Source organism: Rhineura floridana, chromosome 3 (assembly GCF_030035675.1).
Source record: "Rhineura floridana isolate rRhiFlo1 chromosome 3, rRhiFlo1.hap2, whole genome shotgun sequence".
Classification (NCBI taxonomy): domain Eukaryota; kingdom Metazoa; phylum Chordata; class Lepidosauria; order Squamata; family Rhineuridae; genus Rhineura; species Rhineura floridana.
Window position 1 is genome coordinate 116,339,748 of NC_084482.1, and position 24,775 is coordinate 116,364,522.

The window sequence follows — 24,775 nt, forward strand, 5'->3', positions numbered from 1 at the left end:
GGATCAAACAGTGGCTTAAAAGCCTAACTTGTTAGAAGAACAAAAGCATAGGTCTGAGACAAGCTATGTAACAGGACTGCATGTGCGCTGTAGCAACAAATCATGGTTTCATTACACCTGTAGTGCCTGCCCTGGTAACAGAAGCAGTTTTTCATGGGGTAGATAGAATATCTACTAAATACAGCACCTTAAAAATTGGATGGTGTAACTAAATATTTTGAACCATGCATAGACAAATACAACAGTTTTGAACTATTCTCTCAGTGAAGGTCGAGAACTTCCCGGTTATTCACTAATAGGCAAAAAACCTTGCGGTTTAAGAATGTACCTATAGCCCACAGATATTTCTACCAAACTTTAAAAAGCAGGGAAATTGGGCAGCTATAGTGAATGCACCAGGGGAGCAGGAGACCTGACCTCCTCTCTGAGATATTGTACTGCCCTACAAAGTTGTCAAAATGCAAACACAATTTGGGTTGGTCTTTCACAGTCCAATCCACTTGCTGTGTAGCTTGGAAGAATTTGGTAACGTGCCTCTGAGCATATGGTGAGTGGTGGCAACACCTGCCATCTCCAAAGATAGAGAATTATATTTTTGTATGTTTGTTGATGTTCTTCTTACTTTGCTTCCTTCCTGTGTTACTAATGTTTCTACAGAGGATCTAAACCAGAAAATGTTATTTCCTTCATTATTCATCCTAGAAATCTCGTGTCAAATTCATTTTCATTAATTTCAAAGTCTTTTTATTGGTCAATGTCATATGATGGCTAAGACAGCCTTTTGTGTTTCAAACTGGAGGTTATGTTTTATTTCTATTTTGGGTGCATTTGAATCTGAAACTGCAGTTTGATGTAAAATCAGACTGATTCCAATATGTTGCTACTTCAACAATGACTCTAGCTGTTGGAAAAAAGAGTATGCATGTTTTCAGCCTGCTATGTTTAAACCACTTTGTTTAAGGCAAGGTGTTCACGATCAATTAAAAACATAGAGCACACCTAGAATTTTGCTAGAATATATTTCACCTCCCACTGTTTTATCTTATACAAATTGAGACACTTCTGAAGTCCACTGGAGACTATTCTGCAGAAGTCAATTAAGTTTGGCGTTTTTTTTAGTGTAAATTTTGCAGTGTTGCTGTACTTCACATATTCATAGAAATAAAAGCAAAAGAAAATGATTTCCTATAGGAAACTTCACTAAAATTGCAAAGTAAATGAGACATATTTAAAGTGACCATCTGAACTATATCAACTGTCTTAATAATGTTGCTTCCTCCCTGCTAAAAGATCAGCACAGCACCTGTCTTTCTATTATTTGGGCTGATTACAGGTGTTGCCACCACTCACCATATGCTCAGAGGCACGTTACCAAATTCTTCCAAGCTACACAGGAAGTGGATTGGACTGTGAAAGACCAACCCAAATTGTGTTTGCATTTTGACATATCTGTAGGGCAGTACAATATCTCAGAGAGTGTCCTGCTCCCCTGGTGCATTCACTATAGCTGCCCAATTTCCCTGCTTTTTAAAGTTTGATAGAAATATCTGTGGGCTATAGGTACGTTCTTAAACCACAAGGTTTTTTGCCTCTTAGTGAATTTCCCTGCTTCTTAATCTGGGAGGTAAGAAATGGGATCCTGTGCAGGTTTGCAGAGAATGGATTGGTCATTCGCATGGTTATTGAGTTCAGTGGGATTTACTCCCCTGCAATCATGCTTAGGATAGGTAAAGCTGACCATGGGGAGGAGGAGGGAGGGGCAAAGGAAAGGGAGGGAAGGGGCAAGAGGGAGGGGATAGGAAGGAGAAGAATGGTGGGTGGGTTTGGTCATTTGCATACTTTTTGAGTTAAATGGGATTTATTTCTGTACAATCATGTTTGAAAATGGAAATGGACTGCTTTCAAGTCGACCGGACTTATGGCAACCCTTTGAATAGGGTTTTCATGGTGAATGGTATTCAGATGTGGTTTTACCATTGCCTTCCTCTGAGGCTGAGAGGCAGTGACTGGCCCAAGGTCACCCAGTGCGCTTCATGGCTGTGTGGAGATTTGGGCTGGGCCTGGCAACCAAGAGGTCTTCTGTATCTTTAAATGTTGTGCAGGGGGGAGAATTCCACCTTGTGGTTTTTCCCATTACAATGTTTCAAGAACACCTGCACATGGCTGACTTTCTCTTCTAAAGATACAGGATCAGCCTCAGGCCCAGAACTTGGCAACCCTACCTCCCACCCAAATTTAAAACAAAGCTGTTCCTGGCCACATCCACACCAGGCCTCTATTACAGTTTGGACAATCATTTATTTATTTATTGTATTTGAAGCTCTCAGGGCGGTTTACAATAACTAAAAACATTAAAAACAAATATACAAATTTAAAAACACATCTTTTAAAAACAAATTAAAACACAATTTAAAACAATTTATCATGGCTTCTCTCAAAGCCATGGCTCAAAGCCAATCATGGCTTCTCTCAAAGAATCCTGGGAAGTGTAGTTAGTGAAGGGTGCTGAGAGTTGCTAGGAGACGCCCTGTTCCTCTCACAGACCTTCAATCAGTGGCTGACTGTTAAACCATTCTCAGGGGAATAGGAGTCTCCTCTTAGCACCTTTCACAAACTACACTTCCCAGGATTCTTTGAGGGAAGCCATGACTGTCTCAAGTGAAATCAAGTCTGGTGTGGGTGTGGCCCCTATTAGCTAAACTCAGCAGCTGTGAGGCTTTTAGACCACTGACAGTTGGTTCTTCCTGAGCATGCCCCGATTTATCATTGGCTTCAAGCCAAAATTTCTTAAATTAATTAAAAATCAGCCTGGCATTTTTTTTTTAACTTTTAAACTGCAGAAGATGACGGTCAGAATATGGGGCAAGGTCACTATTAGGATTACAGGTACTCTGTGAGCATGGCTGATTTTTAATGAATTTCAACAGATTATGAGAACTCTCAGAGAAAAAAGTCCAAAAGGGCTCTGGGGTCTTTTTCTCTCTTTTTAGACTTTGAACTCTCTATTGTCTCTGACTGTTTTGTGCATCGCCATGAAAATTGAGAGGGTTGTTCAGCAAGCATTTCTGAGTTCAGGACTGTAAGTTTTGTAAGGTTTTATTATTTTGAAATGAGCTTATGGGAAGCATCAGAATGGCATGGGGGGTATTTTCAATTTCACATTGCGGAATGTGAAAAACCCACGCTGGCTACAGTATACAGCCACTCTCGTGGCTGTATAATATGAAGACTTAACCCAAACTACACTAAACTAACTTCACAACTACATGGGTTTATTCTTCTGTCCCACTTTTAGCATGACTTTTTCACATAAAGTTGCAATTATAGCAGGGATGATGAGTGGTCAACTGCTTTGTATCTTTCATAGTAGCACTTTTACAGGGTCCCTCTGCCATTTCCATTTTACACAGTAGCCAGCATCTGTCCTCAAAATATTTGCAAATCTTTTTATGAATAAAAGAGTAAGCTTCAGTTTTAGAACATATACTATTTTTATTTGACACATTGTCCACAATCCCTTTACTACTTGAAGAGATGGCCAGATAGTTCACTTAAACTATGTATAATAGAGAATCCCTCTGTATAGTTTTGTCTTAAAGTAGAAAATGAGCTGACAGCACTGGAAAAAATGAAAGGTTTGTTTTTGGTGGCTTTTTTTGCACATTGCTTCATTAAGATCCCACTGACAGACCAGCATGACTGTATAACAGTCTCTTACTCATTCATTCTTGAATGAAATATACTTCAAATGTAACAGTCCTTCACATAAAGGGGAAAAAAGGAAGCAGCAGGAGATTTATGTAAAGAACTTCCTGCAAGCTTCTTTACAGATGTGAGTTTCTCTGTATTTTCTAAGGAGGTCTAATGAATACTGCTGTAATTCTGGAACCATATCTAGATGGTGCTGGACACTCATGTGAAGCACAACAAGGCAGCATTCCAATACATCGGGGAAAGGAAAAGCCTGTAAAAGAAAAAGATTTTTGCATACTAGAAACTATTGTGCAGTTCCAAGTAAAGTAATACCTTACCATACTGCTCAGTCTTACATAATTTTATTTTTATTTAATGAAACTTGTATACAGCTTGATTTTAATGAAACCACCAAGCAGTTTACAGGATTAAAATAAACAGTTAGACAATTTTAATTATTTCAAATGTTTAATCACTTAACAGTAGACTAAAGAGATTAAAATTGAAATAACTACTTGCCTCTATAGACTTGCCCACACAATGTTTTAAGCAAGTACTGAAAAGAGTACAGTGACGGTACCTGCCTAATATAACCAATTAAGGTACAATGACATTACTAAATTTAGTACTACTCCAAAAAGCACAAGAATTTAAAGCTACCCCTGTAACACTGCAGTAAGAAGTTTCTCCCTGGAGAACAGCCGATCAGATATGCAAGAGTGTCTCTTAGTGTCATGGTTTTTGAGGAAGTAGCAACCCTCATGAGACGCCAGACCATTCCTGTGTCTAGGTGGATTGTATTCTCTCGCTCCTAACTAGCTTTGTTTTTTCTAAACTTTTGAAACCTGTTTAATTTGAACCCAATATCCCCTTCTCCTGTGTTATCTTTCCTTGGGGAAGTTACTTTTCTTCATTTTTGTGAGCTCTTTCCCTTTGTTATATGAGGTAAAAAAAACACCCTTTCTTATCCTAAGCTTGTTGGGGTTTTGCTCTGAGTTCTCCTTTCTCCCCCCTTCCCCACCTTACTCAGTGGAGCGGCGACACAATGGCTTCTTTTTCAACTCCTGTGCTTGTTCTGATTGGCAGCGCACTGGATACCATTTTATTCTTATAGCCGTTTTTCACACCTCATGCCTTTTTCACGCTTAAAGCACTCACCCCCCTTTTTCCAATCATTGTTTTCTCTGTAGTTTGCTTGTCTTACTGTCTGCGAGGTCCTAATTTCCAACCTGATTTCCAACGTGTCTTGGTTAAAAAAAAGCTGTTTTTTCCTCTCATCACAAGGCTCCAGTCTGTCCCTCCTGTGTTCACAACCCTCAGACTTGTCCCTTGTGTGTTCTTTTTCTAAAAAAACAAAACACCCTCCTTTCTCAATTCTTCCTGGTCTGCCACAGGACAAGTTAACTGGGGGACTGAATTAGTATCCACTCGATACCGACTTAGTGGCCACTTGAAATACGCTTCCTCCACACACCCCACCAGTGTGTGCGAGTTGAGCAGCCAGTATTATAAGCTTCCTCCGTGCCCTCCACCCGTGCATGTGAGTTGAGCTGTGCTGTCATGGCAGCTGTATCTCATGCCGCTGATGCCCAGAGTGGCACAGTCATACCAGATGATGCCAATAGCATAATTCTTCTGGACAGTGTCTTCCACCTCTGTGGCACACACCCCTAAGGTGTTTGCTTCAACTTCCACACTACAGCACAAAAGGCACTTAAAAAGAGAAAACATGGCAAAGTGCCTTTTGTGCTCACGCTACTGAGAATGCATAGCATAAGGCAAATGACAAACCTCATCAGGCACAACTGCAGTCCACTGTTACCAAGGCCACTAAGAGAGCTCTGTACAGTGGCACGCCAGAACATCCAGCCATGGAACAGTCTGCATGTGGCAGCCATTCAGTTGCTGATGGAGACTGCATTGAACATCTCCTGCCTCAGTCATCTGCCAGAGACTTTCACCCACTTCCACTTCCACCCCATCCTCAAATTTTGCATTTGTCTCCTGAGGCTTGCCCAGCTCAATGCCCTTTTGGGGGCCTTTTCAAATGAATTACTGCAGCGACCTCTTCAAGGTCCACTTCTGCCTTTTTTATTGGAAGCACTAGAACAGCAGGTTCAATATTTCTAAGAGACCCGTTTCCCTTTCTCCCTAGGCCTGAACAGCAGCAGGCTGTTTCCAGGGGCAACAGGAAAATAATGTGGTGGCTCCTCTAGGAGGCCTCAGTGTGGTGAGGGCATATGGATTGCCTCATGGGCTTCAGTTCAAAATCTCAGTTGTCCCAAGAACTGAACAGTGGCAGGCCATTTCCAGAGGCAAACTATAACATCCTGGTAGCTCCTCCAGAGGACCTCAGTGTGGCGAGGGCATATGAATTGCCTCATGAGCCTCAGCTCAATGGTCCAGTTCTCCCTAGGCCTGAACAGCAGGACATTTACAGAGGCAACAGTAGAATAACCTGGTGGCTCCTCTTGGGGCCTCAGTGTAGTGAAGATATACAAATGCCTCATGAACTTCAGCTCAAAGCTCCAGTCTGTTCCTCCAAACAGTTGCTGCCCTTCATAACTGTCTGTGTAAATTTTTGCAGCCCATCATAAGGGGGGCTCAGCGTAGTGAGGGTATTTGAATTGCTTTATAGGTTTCAGCCCAAAGCTCGTCTGTCCTCTGAACAGTTGCAGCTCTTCATAACTGTGTAATTTTTTTGCAGCCCTTGTATAAATGTTTGGATTTATTCAGTGACTTCCTTACGGAGGAGGTTCTTCCTGTCATCCCAGTGGGAAAACATAAATAAGCAAGATAAGTAAATTAAGCTGAATACAGCCTTATGAGTTTCATGAGGTTTTCTGCCCTATCTATTTCTAGGGCATCAATGCAAAGCTCCAGTTTGCTTCTCTGAACACTTGCAGCCCTTCATAACTGTCTGAGTAAATAACTGGATTCATCCAGGAACTTCCTTGGAACCTTGGAAGATCTAGGGGGTTCCCGGTTATCCTCCTGGGTAAACATAACTTAGCAAGATATCGTAAATTAAACAGATTGCTTGGTTAAGTCTTGCCCTTTGCCAGCAGGTTTCTGGGTAACTTAAGAAAATTTAAAATTCCATTTAGCCTTTGGTAAGGCTTAGTTCACTGTTCTTCAATTTGTGTAACTAGGCTTAAAGTTACCTTGGCATATATGTTTGTTCAGTCAACTCGTGACCTTCATCTGCAGGTCCCTGGATGACTTACAACAGTTTTAAATTCCATATTAAATTTATCAAAACAATTCAGCCTTTGGTAAGGCTTACTTCACTGTTCAATTTGTGTAACTTGACTCAGGGTTACACACTTTGGCATATGTGTAAGGACATTTGGCTTCCCTACCTGCAGTTCAGTTTTTCAGTGGTTAAAAGAGAAATAAATAACTTTGATTTTACTCTTTTTATTCTGATAGGTAGTCCTCTGGATTGGTTACTGCACAGGTTCTTCATCAGAATATGTCCCTGGATACTTACTTCCTGTGGCTGACTCTCCAGCAGCCCCATATGTCCAGGAGAGGCTTGGAAGGAGGACATGAGTGCAGCAGTGCGCCCTCACAGTTTCAGGTGGCTAAGGTCTTTCAAAGCATTTTGCCCCTATTTTTGCAGTCAGAGCGTTCATCGCATCTGGTGACCTCTGCTGGCCTTGCCTTCCACATATTTCCCTTTTCTTCTTGGACCCAGCCAAGCTGCTGGCTCCTTCTCTGTGTAACTTGTGGATTCCATGGAGGTGCAATGTTCTTCTTCTTCTGCCAGGAACTCAATAACGAAGAAACTCCATTAGGAATTACGATTGGTTTTCTGAATTATGATTGGTTTTCTGAGGGCAACAGTCTGAGACGTTCTTTTCATTTCAGAATTCATCAAGTCGTTTAAACTTGCAACTGGTTTCTTCTTCAAATGGTTTTTGAATTTTACAAGGTGACCATATGATGTAGTGCTAGTCAGGCAGCATGGTCAGTTAACCATGTTTGCTACAAACGTTAAGTTGGAGTCTACTCCACCATGACATTTCCAGTGCATCAAGCCATGCTGTTTTCAAGGTTCTCTTTGGCATCTTAGTCAGGCTTGAGTAGACACCCCAGGGGCCTATGAACCATCTAGACCTGGTCTAGTGATTCACTGGTGCTTCTGAGAATTTGTTTTTTTAAATGGGTGACAATGGCCACCATCTTGGTGTGCATGGTCCCATCTTAACATGCCCGACACGCCTCTGCAATCTACTTAATGCAATCTGGTTGTAGTGTTCTTCAAGACAGTTAAGCTGCTCAGAGGAATCATTTCACTGGGCCTCAAGCTTAACATGTAGCACAGACATCACTCTGCTCTTTACTTGGCTCATCCCCCATAGGGGCGTATTCTGCTGACGAGTCTTCAACCAGTCCTTTAGTCCCTGGAGCCAGGCGTCCCTACAATTCTCACTGGCTTAAGCAGGGAACTTAACAGTGTTCCTGCTTAGCAGGCAACAAGTGGGGCTATGGGGATGCAAACTCCATTACAAGGTTTTCCACCAGTTGCTTGTAAGTGTGGTCCTCCATCTGCAGATCTGTTTGTCTTGATTCACAACACTTGTCTTTCCCTGCTCCTTCACTAGCTGTTTCAAGATGGAAGTAGAGATAGTTAACACTTTTCTGGCAATCTACTCTATGCCTAGCCTTCTTTACTCCTGGTGACTTCTCATCTTGTACTGACCTAGCTGCCCACAGTGTTCAGTTCTCCTGAGTCTGTCCAACATGGATTAAAGGGGGTTGCCAAGGAGGCCAGGTCTTCTGGCCCAGGCAACCTTCTATAGTCTGGTCTTTTCAGCAATGGCAGTCAGATCGTTGGGGGGTTTCTGGACTCAGGGGCTACTGTATTCCTTTTCCCCAATGCCCTCATTGCAACGGGTAGAGAGGGCAGAGCTGATCCTAGTAGCGCCATTCTGGCCTTGCTGTCTATGGTTTTCAGACCTCCTCCGTCTCTCAACAGCTGCTCCATGGAGGCTGCCCCCACAGTGGGACCTCCTCTCACAGGGTCCAGTCTTTCATCCAGAACCCGCGTGGCTGAAACTGATGGCATGGCACTTGAGTGCCAGTTCCTGAGATGCTCTAGGCTCTCTTCAGACATAACTGATACCTTCCTTGCAACACAGTGGTCTTCTACAAGAAGGATATACCAGTCAACCTGGAAAACCTTCACAATGTGGTGTTCACATAAGGACCTACATCCTTCTAAGGCACAGATTCCTCACGTTCTGGAATTTTTGCAAGATGGCCTCCAACTGGGCCTTAAAGTGAATACCTTATGCCAACATGTCTCAGGATTTCTTCGGGCTTGTCACTTTATACCTCAGGAACAGCTGGGTCTCATCCACCTGTGAAAGTTTTTCTTTGTTGGGCAGCTGCCTCTTGTCCACCAGTTGTCCATAGTTTCCCCATGTGGAATCTCCATAAAGTCCTGCAGGCACTCCAGCTCCCACCATTTGAGCCTTTGAACGCAGTATCGCTACATATACTCTCATTGAAGGTTCTTTTCTTGGTGGCAATCACCTTGGCACAGAGAATTTCTGAATTAATTTCAGTGGCCAAACACCTCTGTGTTTTCCACGCTGACAGAGTAATTCCTCATACGGATCCATCTTTCATCCCTAAGTTGAACACAGTGTTTTATCGCCAACAAGAACTAATTCTTCCTACCTTCTGCCCCACTCCAATCCATCCACATGAAAAGGCGTGGCACTTGCTGGACGTCTGGTGAGCACCAAGGTTTATGTTCAATGAAAAAGAGTTTCGACAGAGTGAATTGCTGTGTGTGTCATTCCACCCAAAGTCTATGGGTAAGCGCGTATCATCCGCCACCCGCGCTGGCTGGCTTAAAGCTTGCATTAGTTTGGCTTACAAGTCTTTGCACCTTCCTGTTCCTTCACATGTTATAGCCCACTCTAGTAGGGCGGCAGCGGTTTCTGCTGCTTTTGTCGTCAACGCTCCCTTGGGAGATTTGCAGGGTAGCTATCTGGTAGTCCCCAAATACTTTTATCTCCCACTACAAGATAAATATGCATCTGCAGAAGCTACATTCGGCAAGCGCATGCTACAGCATGTTACCATTTATACCTGACACATATCTGATAGTCTTCTATGTGATTTCCTGATCAGTCTCAGACAGTTCCCACCATTTAATAAATAATAATAATAAACTTTAATTTATAGGCCGCCTATCTGGCCAATGGCCACTCTAGGCGGCGTACAATAAAGCACGATAAAATACATTTGTCTTCGGATGCTTTGGTACATCCCACCTGATGGGCTGTTCTCCAGGGAGAAGGTGCTGTTGGCCTTACCTGAACATAATTTCTCCTGGAGAACAGACCATCAGGACCCACCTGTTGGAGGAAGTATGTAATCACAGAATGGGCTGCCTGAGGTTGTGAGTAACATAATTCTTTTTAATTTGTTTTTTAGTTCACGTTAAGGTTATATAAGACGTTTGATAAGTGTTTTATTCTCGATATTTTCTGAGGCTTTGCTTCATAGAATAAATGACAATTTGTTCTGTTTTTTTAGTTGTCTTTTTTGGTTTTAAGAGGAAGTAGTATTGCTTAATGTATAGGTTTTTTGCCTTGTTTTTGTCTCTGATTTTCTTTCTCCTTTAAGCATGCATTAAGTTCTCACCATTGGAGTATCCTTTTGGCCATTTGTCAGTGAATGGTCTGGAGTCTCACGAGGGTTCCTACTTCCTCAAAAACATATGATTCCTGCCTGCTGATGCTAGGTGTCGCTGTTTCCCATCTGATGGTCTGTTCTCCAGGAGAAATTATGTTCAGGTAAGGCCAACAGCTCCTTTTCAGCTGTACAGACCTTCAGTGTTGACAAAGCTGCCAGAGCCAAGTGAACATAGCCTATGAGCAAACACTTGTCTATTCTAGAGTGGTTTATTTTAAGACTGTTCAATCAGTTTTCCAGCTTGAAGCTCTACTCCAGCAAGTGGAAGGAGAATAAATGCAATACTAGCTGCAAGCCAGGTTTTTTTGGCCAACCACAGAATCAAGACTGTAACTGAAGAGTAGTCTGAAACACAAGAATGCTACAGAGATTATTTTAACACACTAGTCCTGTAAGGCATAGGATTTTACTGTCCAGCTGTAGTTGGACCTACATCTCCCATTATTCCTGGGGCTGATGGGAATTACAGTCCTACAACATCTGTAGGCCACAGGTTAGCCACTCCTGCTGCAAGAAAACAAGCGTCTTCAAATGCATCTTCCAAGTGGACCCAAACCTCCTGATTTCCTTATGTCAAGGTATCTACAAGCTCCTGCTGCCAAATTGTCACTGCCAAACGACTATGTTAAATCAAAGCAGGGAAACTCAACAAAGCAGGAGGATTTTGTTCAATATTAAAGTCTTACCTTTATACTATCTGGAAACTCTGCTAACTTCTGATTTGCTTCTGTAAGTTGCTTTGTCAAATCTGGCAGAGAAACTGGTTCTTCCACTTGTTCTTTACTGTAAAGAAATTTAGGGTATCACATTTCCAAAAATACCAAAAAAAGATTTATATTCTCTACCTGCCACTTAACCAGTCTGATTAAGAAATTAAAATGCGATTCTAAGACTTGACAATTTTCTGCCATTGTTCTTTTTGAAACTGACTTCTCAATAATAAGTAGCACTATGGAAGCTACCCAGCAATACGTGTGAGGCCAAAAACTCAGATCAAATGTTTTAGTGAAGAGCATCAGAGGCTTCTCTCAAGGTTAGTGTAGCATATATTCACAGCTGAGGTCCCCCCTCCAAGGCTCATAACCAAGTGGAGAAGTCCATAGCTTATAAATACTAATGCCTATTCTATAGGTCAAGAGACATTGGACACAATGCATTGTATCCAACTAAATCACGGCACATGTGGATCAACTTCTTCAAGTGCGACAGAACTTCTTCTCCCACTCAATATGCTGAGAGTGGGGAGAAGGAGGGGAAATTCTGTTACACCCACAAAAGTCATCATGCTTATATAATGATTTAGTTCAATATAAACCCTAAATCAGTGCCATATACCAGGATCAGGAATTCACAAATCCATTTACCAGAGGCAAGTGCATTTCGATCTCTGGCAAGAAAGATGCCCAGCAGAAAGATCCCTCCTCCTAAACTCTTGTTGTGCTTTGGCCTGGAGTCACTCCTGCCATTTTCTTACCTTTCTGTATCCCTCTACAAATGCCAGAGGACTTTGGGGGAAGGGATTAGTAGGGAACTGCCTCATAAGTCAAGCCATATTTGTGGAACCCATGAATACAAATAACTAGTCTGCCACTACTAGAGGAACTGTTTCTGCAACTTCATATGGCCCAGGATTCAAAACTAGAGCACTTTAAGACTACACAGAAGAAAATGTTAAAACTTACAAGTATTCAATAGTTCTCCTTCCTGGACCAATGGAGACCTCACTATATGTTTTCAATTTTTCAAAACCAGTCTATTCTTTGCAGTAACCTCATTTTGCTAGCTACAATGTAGCAGCCCCCTAAAAGAAACTTCTGTGTCAGGGCTCTACGTGGCAACAGTAACATATGTGAGCACATGCAGTTCAGCCCAATTGCAGGGTTAGTTCCCACACCAGCAGCCTTACATGTAGGCCAGACACACACTGCAGTTGCTAACCCTGTGAGAGGGGTTGTTTTGCAACTATCATACATCAGATAACTTATGAAGTGGGCCCTAGTTCAATGGGTTTCCACAGTCAGCTTTGAGCATTACCATGATCATGAAAATGCATGTATAGCTCCCTCTCACCCTCACTCCCCCCCCAAGTCTTTAATAAGTCTTACTTCTGACTTTGGCTTGCTGGGGATTCAGCTTCTAAATCCAGCCTGTTGGTGGCATTTTGGTGGAGGTTGTTTTTCTGATGCTGGCTGATCATGTCAGCCAACATATGCTGAATTCTAGAGATCTCTCTCTTTGTACTCTGGATTGCTGCATATTCTTCTGAAAGGAGCACTCTACAAGCCCTTAGTGTCGCTTGCCTCTCCTCTAATAGGCCCGAGCTGACTACTGAATCAGTTTCTGAGAGTGTGCCATTATTATGTCCTCTTGAAAATGCATCTTCCATCTTGATTTCAGCCTCAGTTGGAGTGTCTTCAACCGAAGAAGTGTTTTCGATGCTACTCTGGCCAAGAGTGGACAGCTCAGGAGGGCAAGCCTCAGAGGCCAGCCCTGCTTGTTCCAGAACAAGAGAATCCACAGGCGGGTTCCACCAGAGATCGTACAGATGGCCATAAGCCCTAAATGCCTCCAAGCTTTTGTAGGCTGCCACACTTTGCAAGTCTGTGCTGTCCAGCCTGTCTTTTAGATGATCACATCCTGCCAAACAAAATACATGCACAGTTGGAATGAAACATTGGTTCTCTTACTATCAGCCAAGCAGAGACCATGTAACTTTGCAGATTAATATAACATCCCTCTAGATTCCTTCCATTTTTTGTCTGTGAGAAAGCTCCAAAAAGTAACCGAAATAAGTAGAACACAGAAAAACACATACACCCCCCCCGGCAGAACCAAAAGCAACCACATCACTAAGAAGTGGCCAATTCTACTTCAGCTAGTGGAACTGAAGCATGAGAAGTGGAGAAATGGCCCTCAGGATGCCTCACAATGCCAGCCTAAAAGGCCTATTCACAATAAGATTGGAACATTACTCCCACGTAGAATGGGTCTACTATTATAGCATCCTGCATGATGACATGTCTTCAACCTACAATTAAAAAAATGCTATGCCAAATTCTGTTCTGGCAGTCAACAAGAGGAGAAAAGGAACACATTATGGTGTAGTGATTCCTTTTAAAATCAGAAGGGCAGCTGGAACAAGGAAAGAAGATCAGATGCATGGAATGTTAATTTATATTTTAGAAATGACTTGGTTTTCACAATGTATGGCTTCCAATATTGAAGACAATTTCTCTGGAACATGACCCTTATTGTCCATGATCTGCATATAGGGACCTGAATGACTTAAGCAGTACTCTGCCTTTAAAATTTATATATACAATAAATACACACACACATACACATATATATACACAGAGAGAGACTTATATATTAATTTGCTGCTGGCTTACTGATCATGGTTTATGACAACATAACAAACCATGGGTTGTATCCAAAGAAATCATTTCCCGTGTGCTCTCATTATTCTCCAGAGGATTAGAGGAACCCCCAGAGAAGATCTGGGGGACACATAGGGAGAGGGTAAGTTCTGTTGCACTAGCAGAAGCTGTTTTGCACATGCAATTATTTAGTTGAATGCAACTGCATGATTTCAGGTTCCAACACAACACAACTGTCCCCTTCCTGGTTTGTTTACCGTTCAGGCCAGGGAGCAGCAATGTGGGAGTAACTGAGTTGTGCACACAGTATCAGTTCTTCAGTCAAGAACCTTGCCTTTCCATTACGTGCAAATACAGCCACTGTTCAATATTGGTAAAGTGACAAATTGAAATATGCTAATTTAATGTACAAAATGAAGACTGAGGTGGCAAATGATGATGGGATCCAAGAAAAGAAAAATTACAGGAATGTTACCAGAATGCCTTCCCTCAAAGGGGCTGAGGAGATAGGATGGAGACAGTGCCAAACTGACACTCAAACCCTCAATCTGTTTCCATGGAAACTGAGCTAAAGGAATAATGAGTTTTTACCTGTCGGAAGGAGGAGGCTGAAGATTTCTTGCATAAGTCTAAAATTTCCAGCATCATAACTGCGGGTCACAGCTCCAAGAATGGCTTTCACTGCCTTCTCCCAGGAAGCAGTCTGATGGCTTAGAAGTGCCAGGGTAAGATCATGAGAAATATGGAACAAAAGCTAGAGAAGGAAGAGGAAACATAAACCCCCAAAAGGTTTCTGTAGATCAGACGTGGGCATCCTCTGGCCTGTGGGCCAAATTTGTTCCAGCAGGGGTCCAAATTTGGCCCACTAGGCCATTTCCCCCAAGCCACACCCACCTGCCCCATCACTAGTGTCATATGATGCCAGGAATTGGATGGGAAAAGCCACAGGTCCAAAGAAAAAATCAGGAACCTTAGCAAGAGGGGTTTGCATTTGGTGCCAACTTGGGCGCTCCTGAGTGCCCCCTCTGACACCTTGCCCTTGGAGGGCTGAGCATGCATCAATGTGGCCTGCGGACCAAAAGAAGTTAGCCACCCCTGCTATAGTGGCCAGTTGTCTATGTTGATGCTTTCAGCTATGGTGATCACAGAGGTTATCTTACAAGCATAGCTTTTACAAGGGTAAAAATGGTTTTGAAATAGAAAACACACATCCTGCTCAGTTAGGAACTGAACCTACATTTGTCAAGCTGTCACCTCACCCCTAGAACCTATTACCACATAAGCTTCTCCCCACCCCACCCAATGACACTGCATGTAGCTTGCACCATTAACTTAGGGACAGACAATCAAGGAACCAGCCTGATATCCAGAATCAACCTATGCATGTCTACTCAAACTCAAGTCCCACTGCATTTAACAGGCCTCACTCCCAGGTAAATGTGTACTGGAAGGGAAACTCAGTGGGTTGTGGGAGAAAAAGCTTCTTACGGAGACTGTACTGGTAGTCTACAGACCTCATACACAAAATTACCTGCCTGGGATGAGTGTTGCTAGTAGTAGTAGGATACTCAATAGTTCTCAACTGTTCAAGTAGGTTTTGTGACTGCTCAGCAGTATTGACACCAAATATGCTCTGCCATACGCTGGCCACCATTTCTGTGAAAGAGCAGTCTTGCTTCACTATCCAGCTGTGGTAGAAAGGTATGGATGGGCTTCTGTTTTCCACCAGATTCCTTTCAGAAAGGCACTTGTGAAGCAATTCGTTAAGGCAGAATACCAGTCTGTGTCCCTACAGATGAAAAGCATGGTCATGAGGAAGAAGAGACCCAAGAACTAATTCATTTGCAAACAAACGAGAAAAACAAACCCAGACTGGGAAAGACCATTACTCATAAAACTTGATGCAATGTTTATATGGTTGAAGGATAGATGTAATGTCACATTGTTTTCAGCAACCTGAATATCCAAAATATTTTCTGCTGTGTCAAAAAACAGCAGAAGACATCCTGCTAGCAGACTTTTCCCAACTGTGGCAAGTATAGGATGGCACTGATATAATTTTACAACGCTGAGAAAAAGGGTCAAATGAAAGCAATTTAAAATCAAGTTTCCCATTTTCTAATATATTTACTAAAGCATGCATTCTAATTGGTTGCTATTAAAAATGTTTATTTGCAACTACATAGAGCTTTGATACTGTTCAGGGATATAATCCAAAATTCCAGATCAATCCAGCCCACATGCCTTTTACTCTACAGAATCTCTCTCCCCCTTTAGGGATGCAATTGTGAAATTAACAGCACAATCCTATGCACGTTTATTCAGAAGTAAGACCACTGTGTTCAATGGGGAGTATTCCTTAGTAAGTACATTTAGGATTATAGTCTAAGGATTTCTGTTTTGTTCTATATACGCACACGACACTAAGTAAAAGCACTTACATGAAGAATAAGTGCCTAGAACATCCCATAAGCAAGTGCTAATAGAACAGTATTTCTTCTTGAAATAGAAGGTAGATGTCCATGCTGAATAGCTGACACAGGCTTTAACTCAACATCTTTGATGGTCATGGATTCTGCTTTTAAGAAATTATGACTTTAGTATGTTCTCTGAGTTACATACAGATACCATTTTAAACCAGGTTGTTTTTAAAGGACACAGTATTGTTATGGATATACAGAGTAATTCAGCATTCTGAGTTGCATGTGCCAGTGTGTGCCAGTGTGTGTATTTAAATAAGAAGTAGGCTTTTACCCTGCACTTAAATCACTGAGACTTAAGACTTAGTAAAATAAGAAAAAGCTACCTTATTTATAGAAATACTTAATAGATAGCAGAGGCATACCTAGTTCTAACTAAGTTGGAGGTGCAATGCCCAGACTTAGGTATTGCCCTCATGGCTCAGGAGAGAGACCAAAGACAAAGATGTCTCCTCTCTTCTCAGACAGTTAAAGAAGACAACAAAGGAAGGAGGGGCAGGCCAGCTTCCCTGAGCATATCAGTTTACAACAGAAGGAAGTTAGGTAGAGAAGAGCACAGGTAAAGGTAGTCAAGCCTAGCCAGATGGAGGACCCTAACTCTATCTCCCTTCTGGAATGCAAACAAAAGAACCCGAACAGGAGTTGCTCTTGCCCCACTTTCAACAAATATAGATTAAAAAAAAGTCTGAAAGCAGTTTTTAAAAGTCAGCTTTTTTTAAAAAAAAAAATCATCATGTTTGATCTACCGAGTAGGAATGATCACTTGGCTTTGCAAGGCTACACAGCACCACCTTCTGAACAAACATGTATAGGATTGCACAAGTGATGCATCATGGATGAATCTGTAGTAGTAGTAATGCACACTGACCAATAAGCTCTCATGCTGCTGAAGAACATCTTGTGCTCCAACCCAGTTCTTGGAAGACAGAAGCTCTTGGGCACATCTGAAGGAGAACATCATTGACAGATCTTTCTCTCCGGCTATCAGAGCCAACTCAGCAGCAGCTTTAAGGGAGGTCGTATCTGCCTTTTTAGCCAGCACTTTGGCTGCATCATAGGGAGAGGCAGCTCCCAGATAACTAAAAAGGAACCATTAAGAAAGTGTTACTTTGGTTTGAAGGAAACTCTAAGTTCACCAACAGATATAGCTGGCACAATGTACTTCATTTCAAGACCTTTTGACCTCTCAGGTCATAAACTAAGTCTAAGGTAGTGGAAATGCAGCGGCTCAACTGCTAACTGGGGTAGAATATCATGTCACATCACTGCCAAACCAATTGCACTGGCTGGCCGTTAGGCACCGGGCTAAGTTCAAGGCGCTGGTATTGATGTACAAAGCTCTATATAGCTTGGGACTAGGATACCTAAAAAACAGTCTTGTTCCTTATATATACAAACAATCACTCTGCTCTGCAAGAGGGGGCCTCCTGCAGATACCATCACATCAGGCAATCCATTCAATATGATGTAGGTATTGGCCCTTTAGCATGGTGGCACCTACTCTGGGCAACTCCATCCAGTTAAGTATCAGACAGGTAGCATCTCTATTATCTTTTCGGCACCTAATAAAGACTTGCCTTTTCCAGCAAGCTCTTTAAATGGAGATTTTTATCCCACTCTATCTGTATTGGGCTTGGGGGAACATTATGTATGTTTTGATTATTAAAAATCACTTGAGGATATTTTTTGGGAAGCAATTCACAAATGAAATGATACCAAGTGAATAAAACAGTCCCTTTCACTCCATTCATTCTGTCTTCTTGAAGTTTAAGATCACCAAAATTATTGCTTACACTTTTCCAATCCTGAATGTCAAAATGAGATTTAAGTCCATATGCAAACCAAACTGTTTGCAGACACACATGAACAGTGTTCGGCAACACAGTTGTGACATCATCATCTCCCTAAAGGGAAGCTGATGGGAAGTTATTAGTATCTGCCACGTCCACTACTGCAGACCTCACTGACGACAGCAAAGTTTAGGATGAAATGAGCAGCACCAAGCTAGCCACCACATTCTCCAATCTGTGCATCATAGTTTTCCAGAGTTCTATAGTACTCTGCACCAATTATTTATTATTTATTTTATATTTATTTATTCAGCTTATATCCCGCCCGACTAGCAAACAGCTCTCTGGGCGGCAAACATAGCAACATATACAATAATAAAATTACAAAGTCAGTATAACAAATATAAAAATACACCATCTAAAATAGAAATTACATAAATAACTTAAATTAAAATGCCTCAGAGAAGAGAAAGGTTTTAACCTGGCGCCGAAAGGATAATAGTGTCGGTGCCAGGCGTACTTCCTCGGGGAGACTATTCCACAATTCGGGGGCCACCACTGAGAAGGCCCTAGATCTTGATACTACCCTCCGGGCCTCCCTATGGGTCGGGACCCGGAGGAGGGCCTTCGTAGTAGACCGTAGTGTACGAGCCGGTTCGTAACGGGAGAGGCGTTCCTGCAGGTATCGTGGTCCCGCGCCGTATAAGGCTTTATAGGTTAAAACCAACACTTTGAATCTGGCCCGGTAGCATATTGGAAGCCAGTGCAAGCGAGCCAGAACAGGTGTTATATGCTCAGACCGCTTAGTTCTTGTTAGCAGTCTGGCCGCCGTATTTTGCACTAGCTGTAGCTTCCGAACCGTCTTCAAAGGTAGCCCTACGTAGAGCGCGTTGCAGTAGTCCAAACGTGAGGTTACCAGAGCATGAACCACTGATGTAAGGTCCTCCTTACTCAGATAGGGACGTAGCTGGGCTACCAACCGAAGTTGGTAAAACGCATTCCGTGCCACCGAGGCTACATGGGCCTCAAGTGACAGGGAAGAGTCTAAAACGACTCCCAGACTACGAACCTGATCCTTTAGGGGGAGTGTAACCCCGTCCAGGACAGGGTATGTATCCACCATCTGACCAGAGAAACCATCCACTAGCAGCATCTCAGTCTTATCAGGATTGAGTTTCAGTTTGTTAGTTCTCATCCAGTCCATTGTTGCGTCCAGACAACAGTTCAGCACATCGACCGCCTCACCTGAAGAAGATGAAAAGGAGAAGTAGAGCTGCGTGTCATCAGCGTACTGATGACAACGCACTCCAAAACTCCGGATGACCGCACCTAACGGCTTCATATAGATGTTAAAAAGCATGGGAGACAAGACCGAACCCTGCGGGACCCCATATTGGAGAACCCACAGGGTCGAGCAATGTTCCCCAAGTATTATCTTCTGGAGACGGCCTGCCAAGTAGGAGCGGAACCACTGCCAAGCAGTGCCTCCAACACCCAACTCCGCGAGCCTCTCCAGAAGGATACCATGGTCGATGGTATCAAAAGCCGCTGAGAGATCAAGGAGAATCAACAGAGTTACACTCCCTCTGTCTCTCTCCCGACATAGGTCATCACACAGGGCGACCAAGGCCATCTCAGTGCCGAAACCGGGTCTGAAACCCGACTGAAATGGATCTAGATAATCGGTTTCATCCAATAGCGCCTGGAGCTGGTCAGCAACCACTCGTTCCAGGACTTTGCCCAAGAATGGAACATTTGCCACTGGTCTATAGTTGTTAAAGTCCTCTGGGTCCAAGGAAGGTTTTTTCAGGAGTGGTCTCACCGCCGCTTCTTTCAGACAGCCAGGGACCACTCCCTCTCGTAAAGAGGCATTTATCACTTCCTTGGCCCAGCTGGCTGTTCCATCCTTGCTAGTTTTTATAAGCCAAGAGGGGCAAGGATCAAGTACCGAAGTGGTTGCACGTACCTGTCCAAGCACCTTGTCCACGTCCTCAAACTGAACCGACTGAAACTCATCCAACAAAATATGACTAGACTGTGCTCCAGACACCTCATTAGGACTAACTGTCATAAAATGGGAATCTAGGTCCCGACGAATGCATAAGATCTTATGCTGGAAGTGCTCAGCAAACTCATTACAGCGGGCTACCGATGTATCTGCCATGTCCTGTGGGCCAGAATGGAGTAGCCCTCGGACAACTCTAAAAAGCTCCGCTGGGCGGGAGAGAGATGCCTTAATAGTGGCGGCGAAATGTTGTTTCTTCGCCGCCCTCACCGCTCCTACATACCGTTTGGTAGAAGCACAAACCAGCGCATAACTGCATTCGTCGGGAGTTCGTCTCCAACTCCACTCAAGCCGTCTCCTATCTTGCTTCATCGCTCTTAGCTCCAGAGTATACCAAGGAGCTGTATGAGCTCTACAAAGGAGAGGGCGCGCAGGAGCGATCGTGTCCACTGCCCGGGTCATCTCTGCATTCCACAGATTAGCCAGGGCTTCGACAGGAGCGCCAGTCCTATCAGCCGGAAAATCCCCCAGAGCCCTTTGAAAATTAACTGATCATTCCCTCCAGGAAGGGCCTCCTAAAACAACCACATGCTTCAGGGAATCTTGGCTCTTAGATTCAAAACAGTTGTCTAATTTAAAGTAAGAACATTTGGCTAGCACCAATACCATTTGGCTGCCATAGAATAATGGCCATCTTTCTCCAGCACTGCTGCCCAGCTGGTGTACAGATCCTTCAAAACTGGATCTTCAGGACGCAACCTAGCCTTGGCAATCACAATGGCTTCCCTGAAGCAAATGAGGGGAGAAAAAATGTTTAGATAAACCATACTTTTTAAAACATAATCTTATATGCTTCAACTTAAGTCTATTTCACTTCAAAAGGAAGCTGATACTAACAATGGTTCTGAATTGGTTCCACCAAATCAGAATGCTAAGATGTTCACTAAGGTAGCAATATTCTAACTTGAATAACTTGTCATCTGTAGCCTGAGTATTATTATCACAGGCCACCCTAGTATATACATCAGCTGATCTCTCATCATGATTACTCAAAAGTTGACAACTTTCCTGAATATGTGAATGATTTTCACTGAAAGAATTGTATTTGAGTGTATAGCAGGCAACACAACTCATCTATGACAATCTGCAATGGCTCATGCACAAACAAGTACTCAGTTGACAGTACTTTTTGGTGATGCATGTGTGCGTGTGAATTGGCCCAGCATCCTCGCAGGGTGGGAGAGAAGAACACAATGCCTGCTGTTATTGAAGGTGAGAAAAGCAACTGCACTAGCTCCTTACACAGTACTGTTACAACTGTTTATTAAATCCTTGCGCTAGACTTGATATCCATCAAGGGGTCTACTGCCACTTAAAACATTCTATGGAAAGGCCACTGGATTGTCAAATCCACGGCTATCTTCTTTCTTTATATATCCAGAAATTGAAGTGAAAAGGGAAGGTAGTGTAATATAGTAGTTGGAATAAAAGAAGATGGACTGCACAGTGTTAATTATTAAAAGGCCTAGGAGCAGTTAAGATTTAATATATTTTAGTTTTCAGAAATATTTTGTTCTCTCTCTTGCTGGGTTCAGCGCTGATTTATGGATCTTGTGCTGCTTCATGTGGTTTTACACTAATTTTTGTGCTAATGAAGCTTGTTTTAATTCTTTGTATTTACATTTTATTTATTTTAAATTTATGAACTGCACAGAGGACATAGTTAATTTGGCATTATATAAATGCGACAAAAGGCGCAAAAAACAGCTATTTGAGGAGACCCACACACATACACAGCTGTGTCGTTGTTGTAGTCTTTCCACTCGGACTTTATTATTATGACTCTGTGGTTTTAAAATTGTTGTAAGCTGCCCTGAGTATTTCATAGTCACTAGTAGAGCAAGCTAAATAAATAAAATAAAAATAAATGCCAATAAAAATGAAAATTAAAAATAAGAAAGATAAAAACTAAGTGCCAATAAGTAACAGAGACTGAAAGAGCAATTCGCCACATACTAAGGAGATCTCAGACTGATACAAAAGTAGAGGTGATCTCTTCTCGTCATCTACTCTGTCATCTTTGACATTCCGATTTTGTAGCTCAATAACATTACCTTCAAGCCCAAGAGGACAAACTGACAATTCAGACCCTTCCCCATTCCAAATAAGAGATTCTCATCTCTTTACATTGAAACCCATCAGAACAACAGGAGAACAATGACCTGAAAAAGTTATGGGATTTCAGCAACTCCACAGCCTCATACACTTTATGGATGGAGAGGAGATGGGACGCGGCCTTGACATACTGCTCTTGAAAACACAGCTGCTTTGCGAAGGCTTCTACTGCCCAAGCCCAGGCTTGATAGCCAGCTAAAACAGTAACAACAACATTATAATACAACAAAGGAATGAAGTGAGCACATATGATAAGAAATAGTAAAAACCATTCTTGTCTTGGCATGTAACACAATGCAAATGTCTTAGTTATTGGGGGGAAAGCACTAGAATTACCCAGTCTCAAGAGACCACCCACTAAACCACCTGGGTAACCTGGCTTCGATAGGTCTGGAATGAGCTTGCTTGGTAGCAAAGCAGCAGATACTGTTTTTTTGGATGCCATAGCATACCCATTGGTGAGATGGCCACCAGTTGGTCTGTCAGCTCTCCCCTTTCTGCAGCAGACTGGAGAGCACCTTTTAGATCTCCTTTCCACAGCATGAGCTGCTGAAATAACTCTGGATGTCCATTCTCTAAGTGACTTTTTCCTGATGGGAAACAAAGGTTGTCTTCAATGTAGTGCTAAGTTAGGGCTCCATCAGCGCAAGGACTTCCACTTGTACAACGGGACTTTCTACCCTCTCCTCTCACACCCCCGAAATCTAGTGTTTTCCCGAACCATCTGGAGCAGATTTGGGGAGGGTGCAGGGTGCATACGGGGGGGGGGAGTCCTGTTGCACTAGTGGTAATCCTTGCATTGGTAGAATGCTTCTTGGTTTGTATCACACAAGGCATTGAACAATGCATACAACGAAACAAGAGCAATGCTAAAATTCCTCAAATCTGCATTTGAAAACAAAGTCTATCGCCAGCTATCTACTGTTAGGTCCTCAGTTTTGTGGTAAAAAAGACGTCACTCCCAACTTAACCCCCCCCCTACACGCGCTACATTCTTGTTTTCTGTAGCTGGAATAATATTACATAATTTGTCATACATTTAGCACTGTACAACTCTTGCTTTGGGGTCATCTTTTATGACCACCCAGAAACTTCAACAGATATATATTATGGCAGTTGATTTGAGGAAGTTGGACTGCCAGGAAACATATACCAGTAATTCAAGGACTATACTGGTTTTCTGCAGAATTCCATACACAGACCCAGATCAAGGCACTATTTTGATCTATAAAGCCCTAGCAGAATGGGTTCAACTTGAGACTTCCTAGCCTACAACAGCATGATCTCTAGAAGAACTTTTTTATTTCAAAGTGAGAGCCTGATGGATTCACTAGCATCTAGGAGCTATCAGATTCTGCTACAAATCACATCCTACAACCTATAGTGTGTGATAACCACACAAACATCTAGATATCACACCATACTTTTCATCCATTTCTCTCAAAAGCAAGCGGGAAAACCTGAGAAGATTCAAGGACTAACCTTCTGTTTCCATCATCCTGTACAGGGCTGGTCTATCTGTGAATAGCCCCAAATGGACAGGATCCCTTGAACAAGAGGATAAATTTTCATTCAAACCTATTGGGAAGAAAACAAAAAATTCTATTTCACATGTACATATTCATGATCCTCATGAGGGAAAGGTTTTAAATAGTTTTACAGTTCTTGATTACTCATAAAGCACCATTAATATAGAAAGAAATCTGCGAAGCTTGCTATCCCAAACTGCAATTACTTTAATAACAACTCATGAATAGATTCCAAACTGCCACTCAGATTGAGATATATGCCACTCTCATATATGCACATCCTTCTTACAAATGAAGGACTTCAAATTGAGTACGAGTAGATTTTCTGCTTAATCTCTGGAATGACAGTTTATTTTTCACACATATAATTAAGATATATTAAAGATACTCTGGCCTACTTTACACATCATGGACAAACCTTATTTAACAGTATTCACACTCTACCTGGGCACAGAAAAAGGTAGAAACCTCTACTCTCATTTCCTGCCTATACCTTTCGAGTGTAAGAAACTCGCTAGTCTCAAACAGTCCTGGTGTAGTTCTTCTTTTGGCCTATGGTCCATAGATGTGCTGAGAGGTAGGATGGAACGAGGCTTTTTCCTCTTTGTAGAAGCATCTGATCCTGAAAAGAGAGTTGCTATAATATAATAAATAGACTACAAATGGGAATCTCCACGCACAAACTTCAAGAAATCCATTTTCAAAACATGTTATACAGGATATATGGGCAAGACATGCTTATGTATTCATAGGGAGGGAAAAATTAACTTCAAATCTGTCTATGGCAAGATGTCATCATTTGAGAGGTAGAGCAGCCTTCCCCAACCTGGTGCCCACCAGATGTTTTGGACTAAAATGGCTGTCCATTAGCTGCCAGATTAAGTTCAAGGTTCTGGTTTTGGTGTACAAAGCCCTGTACAGCTTGGGACCAGGAAACATGAAAGTTTGTCTTACCCTTTATATACCCAGTCGATCCCTATGCTGTGCAGTTGAAAGCCTCCTGCAG

The 24,775-nt window shown here is 42.5% G+C and overlaps 1 protein-coding gene across 2 annotated transcripts in view; it reads right to left on the bottom strand.

Moving 5' to 3' along the window:
* Nucleotides 1–3,184: 3,184 nt before the first annotated feature.
* Nucleotides 3,185–24,775, bottom strand: part of GEMIN5 (gem nuclear organelle associated protein 5) — a 63,465-nt gene continuing 41,874 nt past the window's right edge. Inside the window, exons 18-28 of one of the 2 annotated variants that reach the window (XM_061617464.1) lie at nt 24,263–24,391; nt 23,723–23,818; nt 22,693–22,830; nt 22,288–22,435; nt 20,732–20,851; nt 17,139–17,349; nt 15,322–15,579; nt 14,382–14,544; nt 12,516–13,047; nt 11,097–11,193; nt 3,185–3,964 (exon numbers count right to left, since the gene is read on the bottom strand). In XM_061617464.1, coding sequence (XP_061473448.1) covers nt 3,797–3,964; nt 11,097–11,193; nt 12,516–13,047; nt 14,382–14,544; nt 15,322–15,579; nt 17,139–17,349; nt 20,732–20,851; nt 22,288–22,435; nt 22,693–22,830; nt 23,723–23,818; nt 24,263–24,391 — 2,060 coding nt within the window. In that variant the 3' untranslated portion in view covers nt 3,185–3,796. The remainder of the gene's footprint in view (nt 3,965–11,096; nt 11,194–12,515; nt 13,048–14,381; nt 14,545–15,321; nt 15,580–17,138; nt 17,350–20,731; nt 20,852–22,287; nt 22,436–22,692; nt 22,831–23,722; nt 23,819–24,262; nt 24,392–24,775) is intronic. The other variant, XM_061617465.1, reaches the window with a different exon arrangement.